The following is a 12,761-nucleotide window of genomic DNA, read 5'->3' on the forward strand; positions in this document are numbered from 1 at the left end:
GTATTGATATCTGAGTGCTTGACCAGAAGTGGAATAGTCTGGAGCGGGTAGAGTAATTTCGCAAATCCTGACATTTTGACCAAACAGCTCCTTCCCATCAGTGATAGAGGTAGACTGTGCCATCTCAGAAGATCTGCTTGGATATCCTGTATAAGGGGGGGATAATTTAGATCATATAGCGAGTTGGGTGCTCGACCCACTTTAATACCCAGATAAGTAATGTTTGACTTCGCCATCTCAACATCCAGGGAGGCTAGGGACCCCCTATATGCTGGGTCCTGCGTTCCCAAATCTAATAACTGGCATTTTAACGTGTTAACTTTGTACCCTGAATAGCTCCCAAAGTCGTTCAATGCCTGGAAGATACGCGGAACATCTTTAAGGGGGTCTGCGAGAAATAACAAGATGTCATCTGCAAACAACGTTTCCTTGACCTCCATCTCCCCCACCCTTATGCCCGTATATAAATTGGATGACGCCAGATAACGTGCCAGCGGCTCCAAAGCCAGATTGAACAACAGTGGCGATAGCGGACACCCCTGTCTTGTACCTTTACATAGACGGAATGGTTTAGACAGAAAGCCCGGTGTGGAGATTCTAGCCTTAGGGTCTTTGTATATGTGGTGTAATAAGATCCTGAATGCCCCCGTTATTTCCATCTTATCCAGGACAGCATCCAACCATTTCCAACGGACATTGTCAAAAGCTTTCTCCGCGTCAAGTAAAAGTAAAGCCGAATGTTCCCCCGGAAATGGGTTATGCTGTACTCTATCTAGCACTGCCAGAACCGTCCTAATGTTGGTGACCGCCGACCTACCTTTAATAAAACCTACTTGTTCTGGGGCTATGAGGAACGGCATTATATTCGCTAACCTATCAGCTATGATTTTGGAAAGGAGTTTAGCGTCCACGTTTATGAGCGATATGGGTCTGTATGATCCTGGTAGTAGGGGGTCCTTTCCAGGTTTTAGCAATAATTTCACATAAGATGTGTCTGCTGATGGTTGTAACCCCTCCTCTCCCAGAGCATTGTTAAACAAGGAGACCAAAGTCTCCGTAATCTGTTCCCGCATTACTTTAAAAAATTCGCCGGTCAGCCCATCTGGGCCAGGCGCCTTACTATTTTTAAGGTTTCTTATTGCCTCATCCACCTCCTCCCTTGTGACCCTGGCATTTAGAAGTTGCAACTGTTCCGCGGAGATGACCGGTAAAGTGACCTTGTCTAACAGTGTGTCTGTCAATGAAAGGGAAGATGTATCAGAGTATAGCTCCTCATAGAATTTAGCCAAGATGGAATACTAGTTGGATCGCATGTTTCTCGCCCATTATGATCCCTTAATTTCGCTATGTGTTGCACTGAGCGCTTGCCTCGAGCCATATTGGCCAAAAGTTTACCCGCCTTACTTCCGAACTTATGTAAAGTAGCTTCAAAGTCTCGAGTATGCATTGTTTCTTTCTGAGCTGCCCACTCGTCAAAAGAGTGTTTTGCCTGAATCCAGGCCTGTCTAGCATCTAGTGTAGGGTGTGCCAAATATGCTGTATAGGTTGCCCTCAGTGTAGCACTAGAGGCATTAAATTTTTGTGTTATTTCCCGTTTTTTGCTGACAGTATACGCCATTATCCTCCCCCTCAGCACTGCCTTGGCCGTATCCCAGTACAGTGAGGGGTCATCTCTGTGTTCTGAATTCGTCGACGTGTATTCTAACCACCACCCTCTTAGCTGTCTCACAAAGGTGTCATCAGTTGCTAAATGAGCCGGGAATCTCCATATGAAGTCTGATCCTCTGGGATACATTTCCTGAAAATCTACTCGTACCGGGGCGTGATCTGAGATCACTAGGTCCCCTATCTCAGCGGCCCCCAGCCTCGGTTGTAGTGTTGGGGATATTAAGAGGTAGTCAATCCTGGACCAGGACTGTTGAGCGTGGGAGTAATGTGTAAATTCCCGGGCATCCGGGTTACCCCTTCTCCAGGGATCTATTAAGTGTGTTCTTTCCATCAGGGGTCCCAACACTCGGTCCTGTTTTCTGGGAGCCCTTGTAGGAATGGATTCCGTGCTTTGTGAACTGTGTGTGCGTCTATCCTCCTTGTGATCAGAAACTGAATTAAAGTCACCTCCCACTATTTTGTGCTGGACATTATCTGACATAAGGGCCCTTTCCAAACCATTGAAAAACGCAATATTATCACTATTAGGTCCATACACGTTATAAATGCTTAATACCCCACATGGTGTGCTTAGAGTAATATGGAGCAGTCGCCCTTCCTTATCTGCATCAGTGTGGATTACCTCATGTACCAGGTTTCTATTTATTCAAATAAGTACCCCCGCTTTACGGCCACAAGCTGAAGAGCCGTATACTTGGCCCACCCACAACTTTTTCATGCGGTGGAAGTCGCTCTCCTCCAAATGTGTCTCCTGAAGAAGAGCGATGTCCGTATGGAGTTTTTTTAAGTGGCGGAGTACCATCATTCTCTTGTTAGGGGACCTGAGCCCCTTTACATTCCACGAGGTCAGCTGCATAAATTGGGCGTTCCGAAAAGGTTCACTATTGACTGGTCATATATATCTATTTCTAGGCAAGAGTGCTTTGCTGCCTTGTTAGCCGCCCGGCGGCGTCTGCTCCAGATTGCTCCCAACATTACAATAACAACATTTACATTCGGTGCCAGAGAATTGGCACAACCTTTAACAAAATGCCCATCCAGGAATGTCACCAGCATTTCCTGTGAGACAAACTTTAAATTGGCATACATAACTTCACTTTTTTCTGGTCTGTGACCCCTCCCCCTCCCCTTCCCACCATCTTTTCGTGATATACTGGAACTTCATATTTTAATTTTTAAAGTATTAAAATAAGTTGGGCTTCCTATATAACACGGGTACAAGTGCTTATGCCTATTATAGCAGGAATTTTGTCGGCATAATATCCCACCAGAACCAATTGCCACTTAAATATATAAGGCACAATCAAATGCGCTCATGGAGCCTCTATGAGATACTTATCAGTCCGCGATGGTTGCAAGCCGGTTTTCTGAGCGTTGTCGATGTGGCATCTTCGACGATTCTGCCCGTTGTTGCTTGGGTGAGGAAGTGGAATTGCGGGCGATATCTGACCATGTACAGTCCCTCGGTGAAGAAACTGGTGCACGGGGACCTTCCCCTCCTGTACTCGCCGTCTCCTCTCCCGATTGTCTAGGGCCCTGAAGTCCAGGGATCTGGTCTACATATAATGCCGCCTCCTCAGGATTGTGGAATACCTTGGTGGCGCCATCCGTCTGCATGATCCTCAAAGTGGCCGGATACTGTAGCTGAAATTTGATTTTGCGTTTGTAAAGGGAGGTGCAAACACCTCCAAATGCTCTCCGACGCCTTGTGACTTCTGCCGAATAATCTGCAAACAGGATGATTTTTGCCCCCCTTATATGCAAAGGGGTATTACGGTTCCGGAAAGTGCGCAAAAGTTCCTCTTTGTCATTGTAATCCAAGTACCGCATGATCACCTGGCGCGGTCTGCTTTGCGGCTCTCCTTTGGCGCTGGCGCTCGGACCAGGGGGGCCCACTCTGTGTGCCCTTTCCACTCTGCAAGATCTGGTCAGGCCTAGCGCTTCTGGTAACTCCGTCTCGCAGATGCCCTGGAGGAGCTGCGGTCTAATATGCTCAGGCAGTCCCACTATCCTTAAATTGTTTCTTCTGGACCGATTCTCAAGATCTTCTAAGCGGTCTCTGAGTTTTGTGTTATCTCGCATTAGGTCTCTAATGCAGGTATGTGCCCCTGCTGATTCATCCTCCATGAGACCAACCCGCTGCTCCAATTCATCTAGTCGATTGCCATGAGATGTCACCTCATTTTGGAGTTTTTGGAGCGTTGTTGTGACTGTGGCTATTAGGGATTCTCTGATGTCGGGGGCCAGTTGGGTAGCTACCTCAATTGCCAGCTTCCGATAATCAATCTGTGAGTCAGTCATTACCGACGGCGATAGCATTTCCCTCTGAATTTCTGGGCTCTGAGACCGGCTCTGTGAAAGTGGTGGCTGCAGCGGCGCCGCCATCTTGGATGGCACCTCACCTCGTGTGCTGTGCTCGGCCGGACAGGAGATCTCTCTGCTGCCGCTCCGGAGGAGATATCTCTCCATAAACCGCCCGGTTCTTGTCCCCCAACTCTCCTCCTAATGCCGGGGTGTTTATATCCTGCGGGTGTGTGGCGTAGATGGGTTAGGGGATCAGGGCTTCAGGAGCTCATGCAGCTCCGTCCTCACATCCCAGCGCCAGAACCGGAAGTCTCTACACCGTTTTTTTTATCGTCAGAATTCACCTGTAACACAGGGCAGCAGAACGAGCTTTAGGGGGCCCTGTTTTAGAGAAAGCTGCAGATCCGCACCTATCTGACATTTAGGACATTCTGTGGATATGTCATAAGTGTCCCTGGTGGGAAACCCCTTTAAGACTATTAGTAAATCCGTCTGACCATGTACTATAGTAAAGAGCAAGTTGTCTATTTAAAAAGAGGCTCCGTCACCACATTAGAAGTGGCCTATATTGTACATGATGTGATCGGCGCTGTAATGTAGATTACAGCAGTGTTTTTTTTTATTTTTGACGGAGTTATGACCTATATTAGCTTTATGCTAATGAGTTTCTCAATGGACAACTGGGCGTGTTTACTATATGACCAAGTGGGCGTTGTGGAGAGAAGTGTAGGACGCTGACCAGCGTCATACACTTCTCCCCATTCATTTACACAGCAGATAGAGATATAGCTTTATCGCTAAGTGCAGCCACATAAACACACTATAACATTACTGCAGCGTCTGGACAATGAATATACTGTACATTATCTCCAGCTAGGACGTGATGTGTATTCAGAATCCTGACCACTTCTCTGCGATTTACAGCACAGCGAGATCTCGCTGTAGATGACAACTTACAACGTAATCTAGCGAGACTACGCCTGCTATGCGGCAAATCACAGAGAAGTGGTCAGGATTCTGAATACACATCCCGTCCTGGCAGGAGGTAATGTCTATTCATTGCCAGGACACTGCAGTAATATTAGTGTGTGTTTATGTGGCTGCACATAGCGATATAGCTATATCGCCATCTGCAGAGTAAATGACTGGAGAGAAGTGTATGACGCTGATGTCAGCGTCATACACTTCTGTCCTCAACGCCCACTTCGTCAAAAAGTAAAAAAAACACGCCCAGTTGTCCATTGAGAAACTCATTAGCATAAATCTAAAATAGGTCATAACTTGATCAAAATTGATTGTTTTTCTAAATAAAAAAACACTGCTGTAATCTACATTACAGCGCCGATCTCATTATGTAGAAGATAGGCCACTTATAATGTGGTGACAGAGCCTCTTTAAGCCCTCTTAGGGTAAGTTCACACGCAGTGTTTTCAGGTGTATTTCAAGGAGTTTACGCCTCGAAAAATGCCTGAAAAAAAACGGAAGCTGAACGCCTACAAACATCTGCCCATTGAAATAAATGGGAAAAAAAAAAAAAAGTATTTACGCCGCGGTTTTAAAAAACGGAGAGTAAAAAGAAGTGCATGTCACTTGAGACGTTTTTTTGGAGTGAACACTATTTTTCCATTGAACACTATGAAAAACGCCTCAAAAACAAGCCTGAAAGAAGCCTCAAATTAAAAGCTTCAAAAACACCTGAAAATCAGAAGCTGTTTTCTCTGAAAACAGCTCCGTATTTTTAGACGTTTTTTGTTAAGCGTGTGAACATACCCTTATATTGTGTCTACTCCACAGCAAATGTGAAAATGCAGCAGTTTTCATAGAGGATTTAAAGAGGCTCTGTCACCAGATTTTGCAACCCCTATCTGCTATTGCAGCAGATAGGCGCTGCAATGTCGATTACAGTAACGTTTTTATTTTTAAAAAACGAGCATTTTTGGCTAAGTTATGACCATTTTCGTATTTATGCAAATGAGGCTTGCAAAAGTACAACTGGGCGTGTTGAAAAGTAAAAGTACAACTGGGCGTGTATTATGTGCGTACATCGGGGCGTGTTTACTACTTTTACTAGCTGGGCGTTGTGTATAGAAGTATCATCCACTTCTCTTCAGAACGCCCAGCTTCTGGCAGTGCAGATCTGTGACGTCACTCACAGGTCCTGCATCGTGTCAGCACCAGAGGCTACAGTTGATTCTGCAGCAGCATCAGCATTTGCAGGTAAGTAGCTACATCGACTTACCTGCAAACGCCGATGCTGCTGCAGAATCATCTGTAGCCTCTGGTGTCGATGTGTCCTCGCTCGTCTGACACGATGCAGGACCTGTGAGCGACGACACAGCGTGATCTCTGGAGAACACGGCTGTGTCTGCACTGCCAGAAGCTGGGTGTTCTGAAGAGAAGTGGATGACACTTCTATACACAACGCCCAGCTAGTAAAAGTAGTAAACACGCCCCGATGTACGCACATAATACACGCCCAGTTGTACTTTTGCAAGCCTCATTTGCATAAATACGAAAATGGTCATAACTTGGCCAAAAATGCTCGTTTTTTAAAAATAAAAACGTTACTGTAATCTACATTGCAGCGCCGATCTGCTGCAATAGCAGATAGGTGTTGCAAAATCTGGTGACAGAGCCTCTTTAATGTTCACACTGAGGAAGTGCACATGGCTCTGGGCTCATGGTTTCAGCTCTTCAAATCATTAATGGCTATTTTATTTGATCTGTTTTATAACCATCCTAAACGATCCAAAAGGGTCCATTAGGGTTCCATCCCCCCCCTCACAGAGTATGGCTAAAAGTACACAGCGTATCTGACTTGGCGGCTGCAGGGATTTTCGGTCGAAAACGCCAAATTGTGATGCAGGTTTTTGTCCAGAATGTCTGCTGCGGAACATTGCAGGTAAATTATTATTTTTTTTACTACAAAAACACCTAGTCTTTACGTAGACATTGCGACGCGTCCCTCTGGCATCTTGCAGGCCAGCCTCCTGTGAGGACTTTATCCCATGTGAACGCTGCAGGTGATTGGTTGCTGTGGTCATATGGGATGAAAAGTCATTCCCAGGAGGCTGGAAAGGATGAAGAAGCACAGAATACAGGGTAAGATTTTATATATTTGTGCCGGAAAAGCTGCAACATCTTTGTTGCATGTTTACCCAGTTTAATTTAATGGGGAGGCAAAACCTGCAACAAATCGAGGATTATGACAATACAAGATTGACAGGCTACGGATTAAAAACAGCACTGCAGGTCAATTTGAGCAGTTTTCCCGCTTATCATTTACACAGCATGTGGATGATTTGTTCAAGTCTCACCCACTCTGCCGCTACTGGATTATGCTGCGGATTTTCCACAACAAAATCAGTTGTGGAAAATCTGCAGTATTTACACTACGTGTGAACTTACCCTATAAGTCACGCTTCCTTTTTCAAATGGATAGAACAGCAACGTAACATATACAGTTCTGCCTGTCAGAGGGAACGAAACCTTACAATAGAATGACGCCAGTGTGAACAGAGCCAGACATGTTAACAGAACCTGCAAAAGGTATAAAACCATCCACTACAACAGACCACGGTCTTAAAGCAGATTTGTAGAATTTGGACTTTAGGTTTAATCAATTTGAAAATATTGACTAAAATCGGTTATATAATCAATTGTCAAAAGGAGTAATAAGGGATGACTTACATGAGCCCGGAATGTAGGGGGAGCCTGCTCCCCCCTTCGAGTGAAATCAATGTAGCCATAATCTGGGTCATCCAGGAAGCGGAGAACACTTGGGGAGTATACAGAATCAACTGCATCAGCTGTGAAGTACAAATATTGGACTAAGCATTTTATGTACAAGGCATATGCACAGATCTATAAAATTTAGTATAAAAAAGACCCACTACATACCATTAGAAGTTACCATTACGCATTCGCTCTTCTCCCGTTCAAATCTGGTCTCCATCTCCTCTTTACTTGCTTCTTGTTCCTCCTCATCCAGTTTTTTTATCTGGGCTAAAACACGCTCTGCTTCTTGTGGAGTGCTGGTTCCCTGTGTACACAGTATGTAAAAACAAAACTAAGATAATAAAATCATAACTGCATTGTTAACATAGAACAGAACGACAGTGTCAAAACACATTGATTACACTATTTTTTGACAAATCAGTTTAGAGAAATATTTTCCACTGCGTGAGTGTTATTTTCTTTAATATATCTCCATTGTAATCAAAATGACTGCTCAAATATTCACTGTGCTACTACTGGCTGTCTAAAAATTAATTTAGCAGCAACCTCACATACCCTGCTGAGAAACCATGAATCTAACTGGTTAAAGTCATCACTGAAGGTGCAACTTTTAGACTTAAATAAAAAAAAATAATTAATGACACCTTCCTTTTATTATATTGCTTTTAATAAAATATAAACAAATTTTATTTATTAGTGTTGTGACTTTAAACTTTTTACTGTGTTCTTACTCCTCTATGGGGGCTGCCATTTTTTTTTTAAATCTGTGTGTGGATTAACACATACAGAGATGGAATACGGCACATACAACCCCATAGAGAATGCGAACAGGAGCCGTTCCATTCTCTGCAGCGTACGCAGTCTGTGTGGGAACGGCACATGCGCCTCTCCCACACAGACCAAAACGAAGCTCGTTCATAGAGCGAAATCCGGCACCATTTTCATGTGGACCGGAATCCGCTGCCGGACAGTAAGATAACGACTTCCGGCCATATGTTCAACGAAGCGAAGGCGCAAGGAGCGTAGACCAGCGGAGGCGGCAGGAGCAGGTAATTTATGTTCGTGTATGTGATGTGTGTATTATGTTCGTGTTTGTCCGTGATATACTGTCTGCTGAGCCCGCTATCTAATCCTTCTACACTGTGCAGTCGCTCAGAAAATGGCGGCACACAGTGTAGGAAGTTTGAAGACCTTCAAACACCTCCTTCTCCTTGCACTAGCCAGAAGGGAGGGGGGATTGTTTGCGGACACTAGAGAGAGTGTGTCCACCCCAAATTTGCAGCATAAATCAATGAGGTTACTTTACCACAGTGACCATGCTGCAATTTTGGGAACTGCTCCCTCTAGTGGCCAGCACATGGAAAAGTTATAAATTAGAATCTAATTTATAATATTTCCTGACTTGTGAAAAAATTAAAACAATGTGTAATCACTCAAATACAATTGTTTAACTGAAAAAAATAAAAAATAAATTTCTAGCGACACATTCCCTTTAAAAAGGGGTTATTAAGATGCATGGCCTATCCTTAGGATAAGCCATCAACATTAGATCGCTAGGTGTCCAACCGTCGGCACCGCCACAATCATCTGTTTGAAGGGGCCGCAACGTTTGTACCAGTGCTGCAGCCTCTTTATGGTTTACATGGTTCTGTTCGTACTTGCACCCGCCATTACATTTGTAGTGGTACTGCAAGGTATTGCACGACTGTCCCACTCAAGTGTCCCATACAGTCAGACCCACACCAATGTAATATTGATTGTCTATCCGAAGGCTAGGCCATCAATTTAAATAAACCGGATAACCTCTTTAACGTAAGGCAAGTTTTAGATACTCAAGTTACGCCTAAGCAAACCCCGATATAGGTTAAAATTTGTAATATCTTCAAGAAAAACATCTCTCCAAGTCATAATGGCTACACGTACACACGACAGCTTATTCTGAAAAGTCAACTGAAAGTTAGGTATGCTTTAAGCCATAGATGTCTAACTGGTGGGGGTCCCAATGGTCCCCCTAATCTCATATGCAGGGACCCAGCCCATTAAAGTGTCTGAGGGCACCATTTAAGGGAATGTCAGTTTTGAGCCCACAAAACTACTGCCCGGGCCATATACAGGATTGGGAAATCTACATTTTAACGCCCCCAATGCTGCGATTGCAAGTGCCACAGAGATGGATCCCTTCATGTACAGTACTCTAGGCCCTCCTCACTAAACACTGATAGCCCCTTACCCTTCCAATCAGGAAACCACTAGGACAATCACTCAGGGCAGAGGGGCACTTGTGGTCACACCCCCGGGCCATCAAAATGTAGATTTCTTGATCATGCAACTTGCATGAAAGACACCACAATTTAGACTGCTCTGCCCATCCTGTATATTGCATTGCCATCAGATTTAAGGGCTTAAAACTGCAGACATTACCTTTAAGAGGGTCAGGGGCATTGAAAACAGTAATACAAGTCCATTATAGCCATTTAATACATTTTCTCTGATAGCCAGGGGTTAGAGAAGCCAGGCCTGCAGTGATCAGCTGATACCCAGGATGGACTTTATATTAACCAGTTCAGGACTGGGCTATTTTGAGCCTTCAGGACCAGACATCGTTTAGCCCTTTTTAGCACGCGTTGGTTAAATGGCTATAACTTTTTTTATTTGTTGGGCTAACGACGTCATTTTTGCAATGTTTTTTCCGTAGACCATGCAGGTTTCTTTTTTTTTTTTTTTTATAGTTTTTATACACATCCTTTTTGCCATTTTAGAATTTTTATTCTTAAAGTTTGAAAATAGTAAATAGACCTTTTATTTGTGATAGTCATTGTCTACTGTAAATTTTTATATATTACATGTCTATATTAGGGTAATTGGGTCAGCGCTAGCGTTACAACAATTGGCGGGGGGGGGAGGGAACGTTTTTTTTGGGGTGGGTATTTTATGTGTATTTATTATTATTATTTTTTTTTTGCACTTTACTATTTTTTTATTACTATGGTCTGTCCTGACCTTTGGGGAACTTTATATATATATATATATATATATATATATATATATATATATTTTTTTTTTTTTTTTTGTTACAGGGGAAATCAGCCCTCTCATAGTGACGATTGTCACTAATAGGGCTGTGCTGGGTCTAGTAAGACCCAGCAGCAGTCTGTCAGTAACGGCACCCGGCGATCATGTGACCAGTCACATGAACACCGGGAGGAATAGAGACAGCGGCGCGGCCGCTGCCTCTATTCATATACACAGCGTTCATGGAGCGCTGTGTAAAAGAGATCAGAGAAGACAAGCAGCGAAAGCTGCTTCTATCTTCTCCTCAGGGTCCCCGGCAGTCACTGACAGCCGGAGACCCGACATTCAGCTGCCCGATCGCGCGGGCAGCAAGTTAAAACCAGAGATGTAAAGAGTCTATGGCTCGGGTTTTAAGGACCCTGACCGCAAAAACACAGCCAGCGGTCGGGAACCAGTTAAAAGGGGTTATCCCCATTAGAACGGCTTTAAAAAAAAAATAAGAAAACGAAACAAAAAATTCAATTCCTCCATTAAAGAGGTCATCCAGTTTTTATTTCTTTTTTTACTTCTTTGAAGAATATGAAATAATACATATAGCCCACAGATAACGCATCCACAGGCTAAGTGAATATGATTAAACATGGAGTTAGTCATGTGACACAAACAGTGTTACGGCAACAAATGACAAATCCATGGGCTAAGTGAATGGTGGACGAATGATAAACAACTACTTCACTGAATGTATTCACTTCATGGTCTCTAGATGACTTATAAAATGGCTGTCTGCCTCAGAGGTTATGTTAAAAAAAAGTAAAAAAAAAACAAAAATGCACAGGAGACGGGGAGAAGAGTGTAAAAGCTTCTGCTGACAAACAGGATGAGATGCTGCTGTAGGTAGAAATACTTTATAACTTCTGCTCCTCAATAACCTATTATATACCTGAACACTTACCTGAATGCTAGTGGTCACATGATGTGGTTCACATGACTGATGCAATCTTTAGTCCATTCAGTTATTCTATGGGTGCATTACTATGGACTAATCCAGGGGTCTCAAACTCGGCCGGGTAAGTGGGCCACATATAGAAAAAATGGGAAGTTGACGGGCCGCATTACTTTCAAATTTGATACAATACAAAATTATTGTTAATCAATTAGTTATTTGAACTACTATAACACTATATTACTAGAATAATAATACTACATTACTATAATAATAGTGCTAGGTTTAAAATTTGAGATATTTCTCCACGTGCTTATTTCAACAATCCAGCTTTCCTGTTTAAGTGTAGCTAAATGCAGTCCGGTGGCTCAGTTAGCACACATGTCAAGATTGGGCAGCCCCTTTTTGGATGCTGCCGCAGTGCCCTCTGTGGATGCTGCCGCAGTGCCCTCTGTGGATGCTGCCGCAGTGCCCTCTGTGGATGCTGCCGCAGTGCCCTCTGTGGATGCTGCCGCAGTGCCCTCTGTGGATGCTGCCGCAGTGCCCTCTGTGGATGCTGCCGCAGTGCCCTCTGTGGATGCTGCCGCAGCGCATTCCAAACGGAATTTTGAGGCAGAAATTCTGCCTGCAAAAAAACTCAGTGTGAACCCAGCCAAAAGGAGGAAAATTCTGCCTTAAAATTCCGTTTGGGATTTTGAGGTAGATTTTGTCCTTCCTGCATGTCGTTTGCCGCGATTTTCGCCCTCGGCCATTGAGTGCTACAGGCAAAAAAAATTCTGCGAAATACACTCTCTGCCTCTCATTGATGTCAATGGGAGGTCAGAGGCGTAAACGCGCAAAGATGGGGCATGTCTCCCATTGAAATCAATGGGAGGCATTTTCAGCCGAGTTTTGCGGAGCGGTTTCCGCTCCAAAAAGCTTGTCAAAACACTGTGTGAACAGGGCCTAATAATCACACAGGGATGATATAACTCCATCATCCCTGTATACAACCCCTCTCATCGCTGTGTATTACCTCACCATCCATGTATTTATATATAACCCCCATCATTCCTGTATTTATATAACCCCCATCATCCATGTATTTATATAACCC

General features: G+C 43.9%; 1 protein-coding gene across 1 annotated transcript in view; it reads right to left on the bottom strand.

Moving 5' to 3' along the window:
• The window catches only part of SESN2 (sestrin 2), a 34,575-nt gene that overhangs the window by 6,275 nt on the left and 15,539 nt on the right, over positions 1 to 12,761 (bottom strand). The window contains exons 6-7 of the mRNA XM_075853431.1: positions 7,873 to 8,014; positions 7,663 to 7,781 (exon numbers count right to left, since the gene is read on the bottom strand). Coding sequence (XP_075709546.1) covers positions 7,663 to 7,781; positions 7,873 to 8,014 — 261 coding nt within the window. The remainder of the gene's footprint in view (positions 1 to 7,662; positions 7,782 to 7,872; positions 8,015 to 12,761) is intronic.

This window comes from Rhinoderma darwinii, chromosome 2 (genome assembly GCF_050947455.1).
Source record: "Rhinoderma darwinii isolate aRhiDar2 chromosome 2, aRhiDar2.hap1, whole genome shotgun sequence".
Classification (NCBI taxonomy): Eukaryota; Metazoa; Chordata; class Amphibia; order Anura; family Rhinodermatidae; genus Rhinoderma; species Rhinoderma darwinii.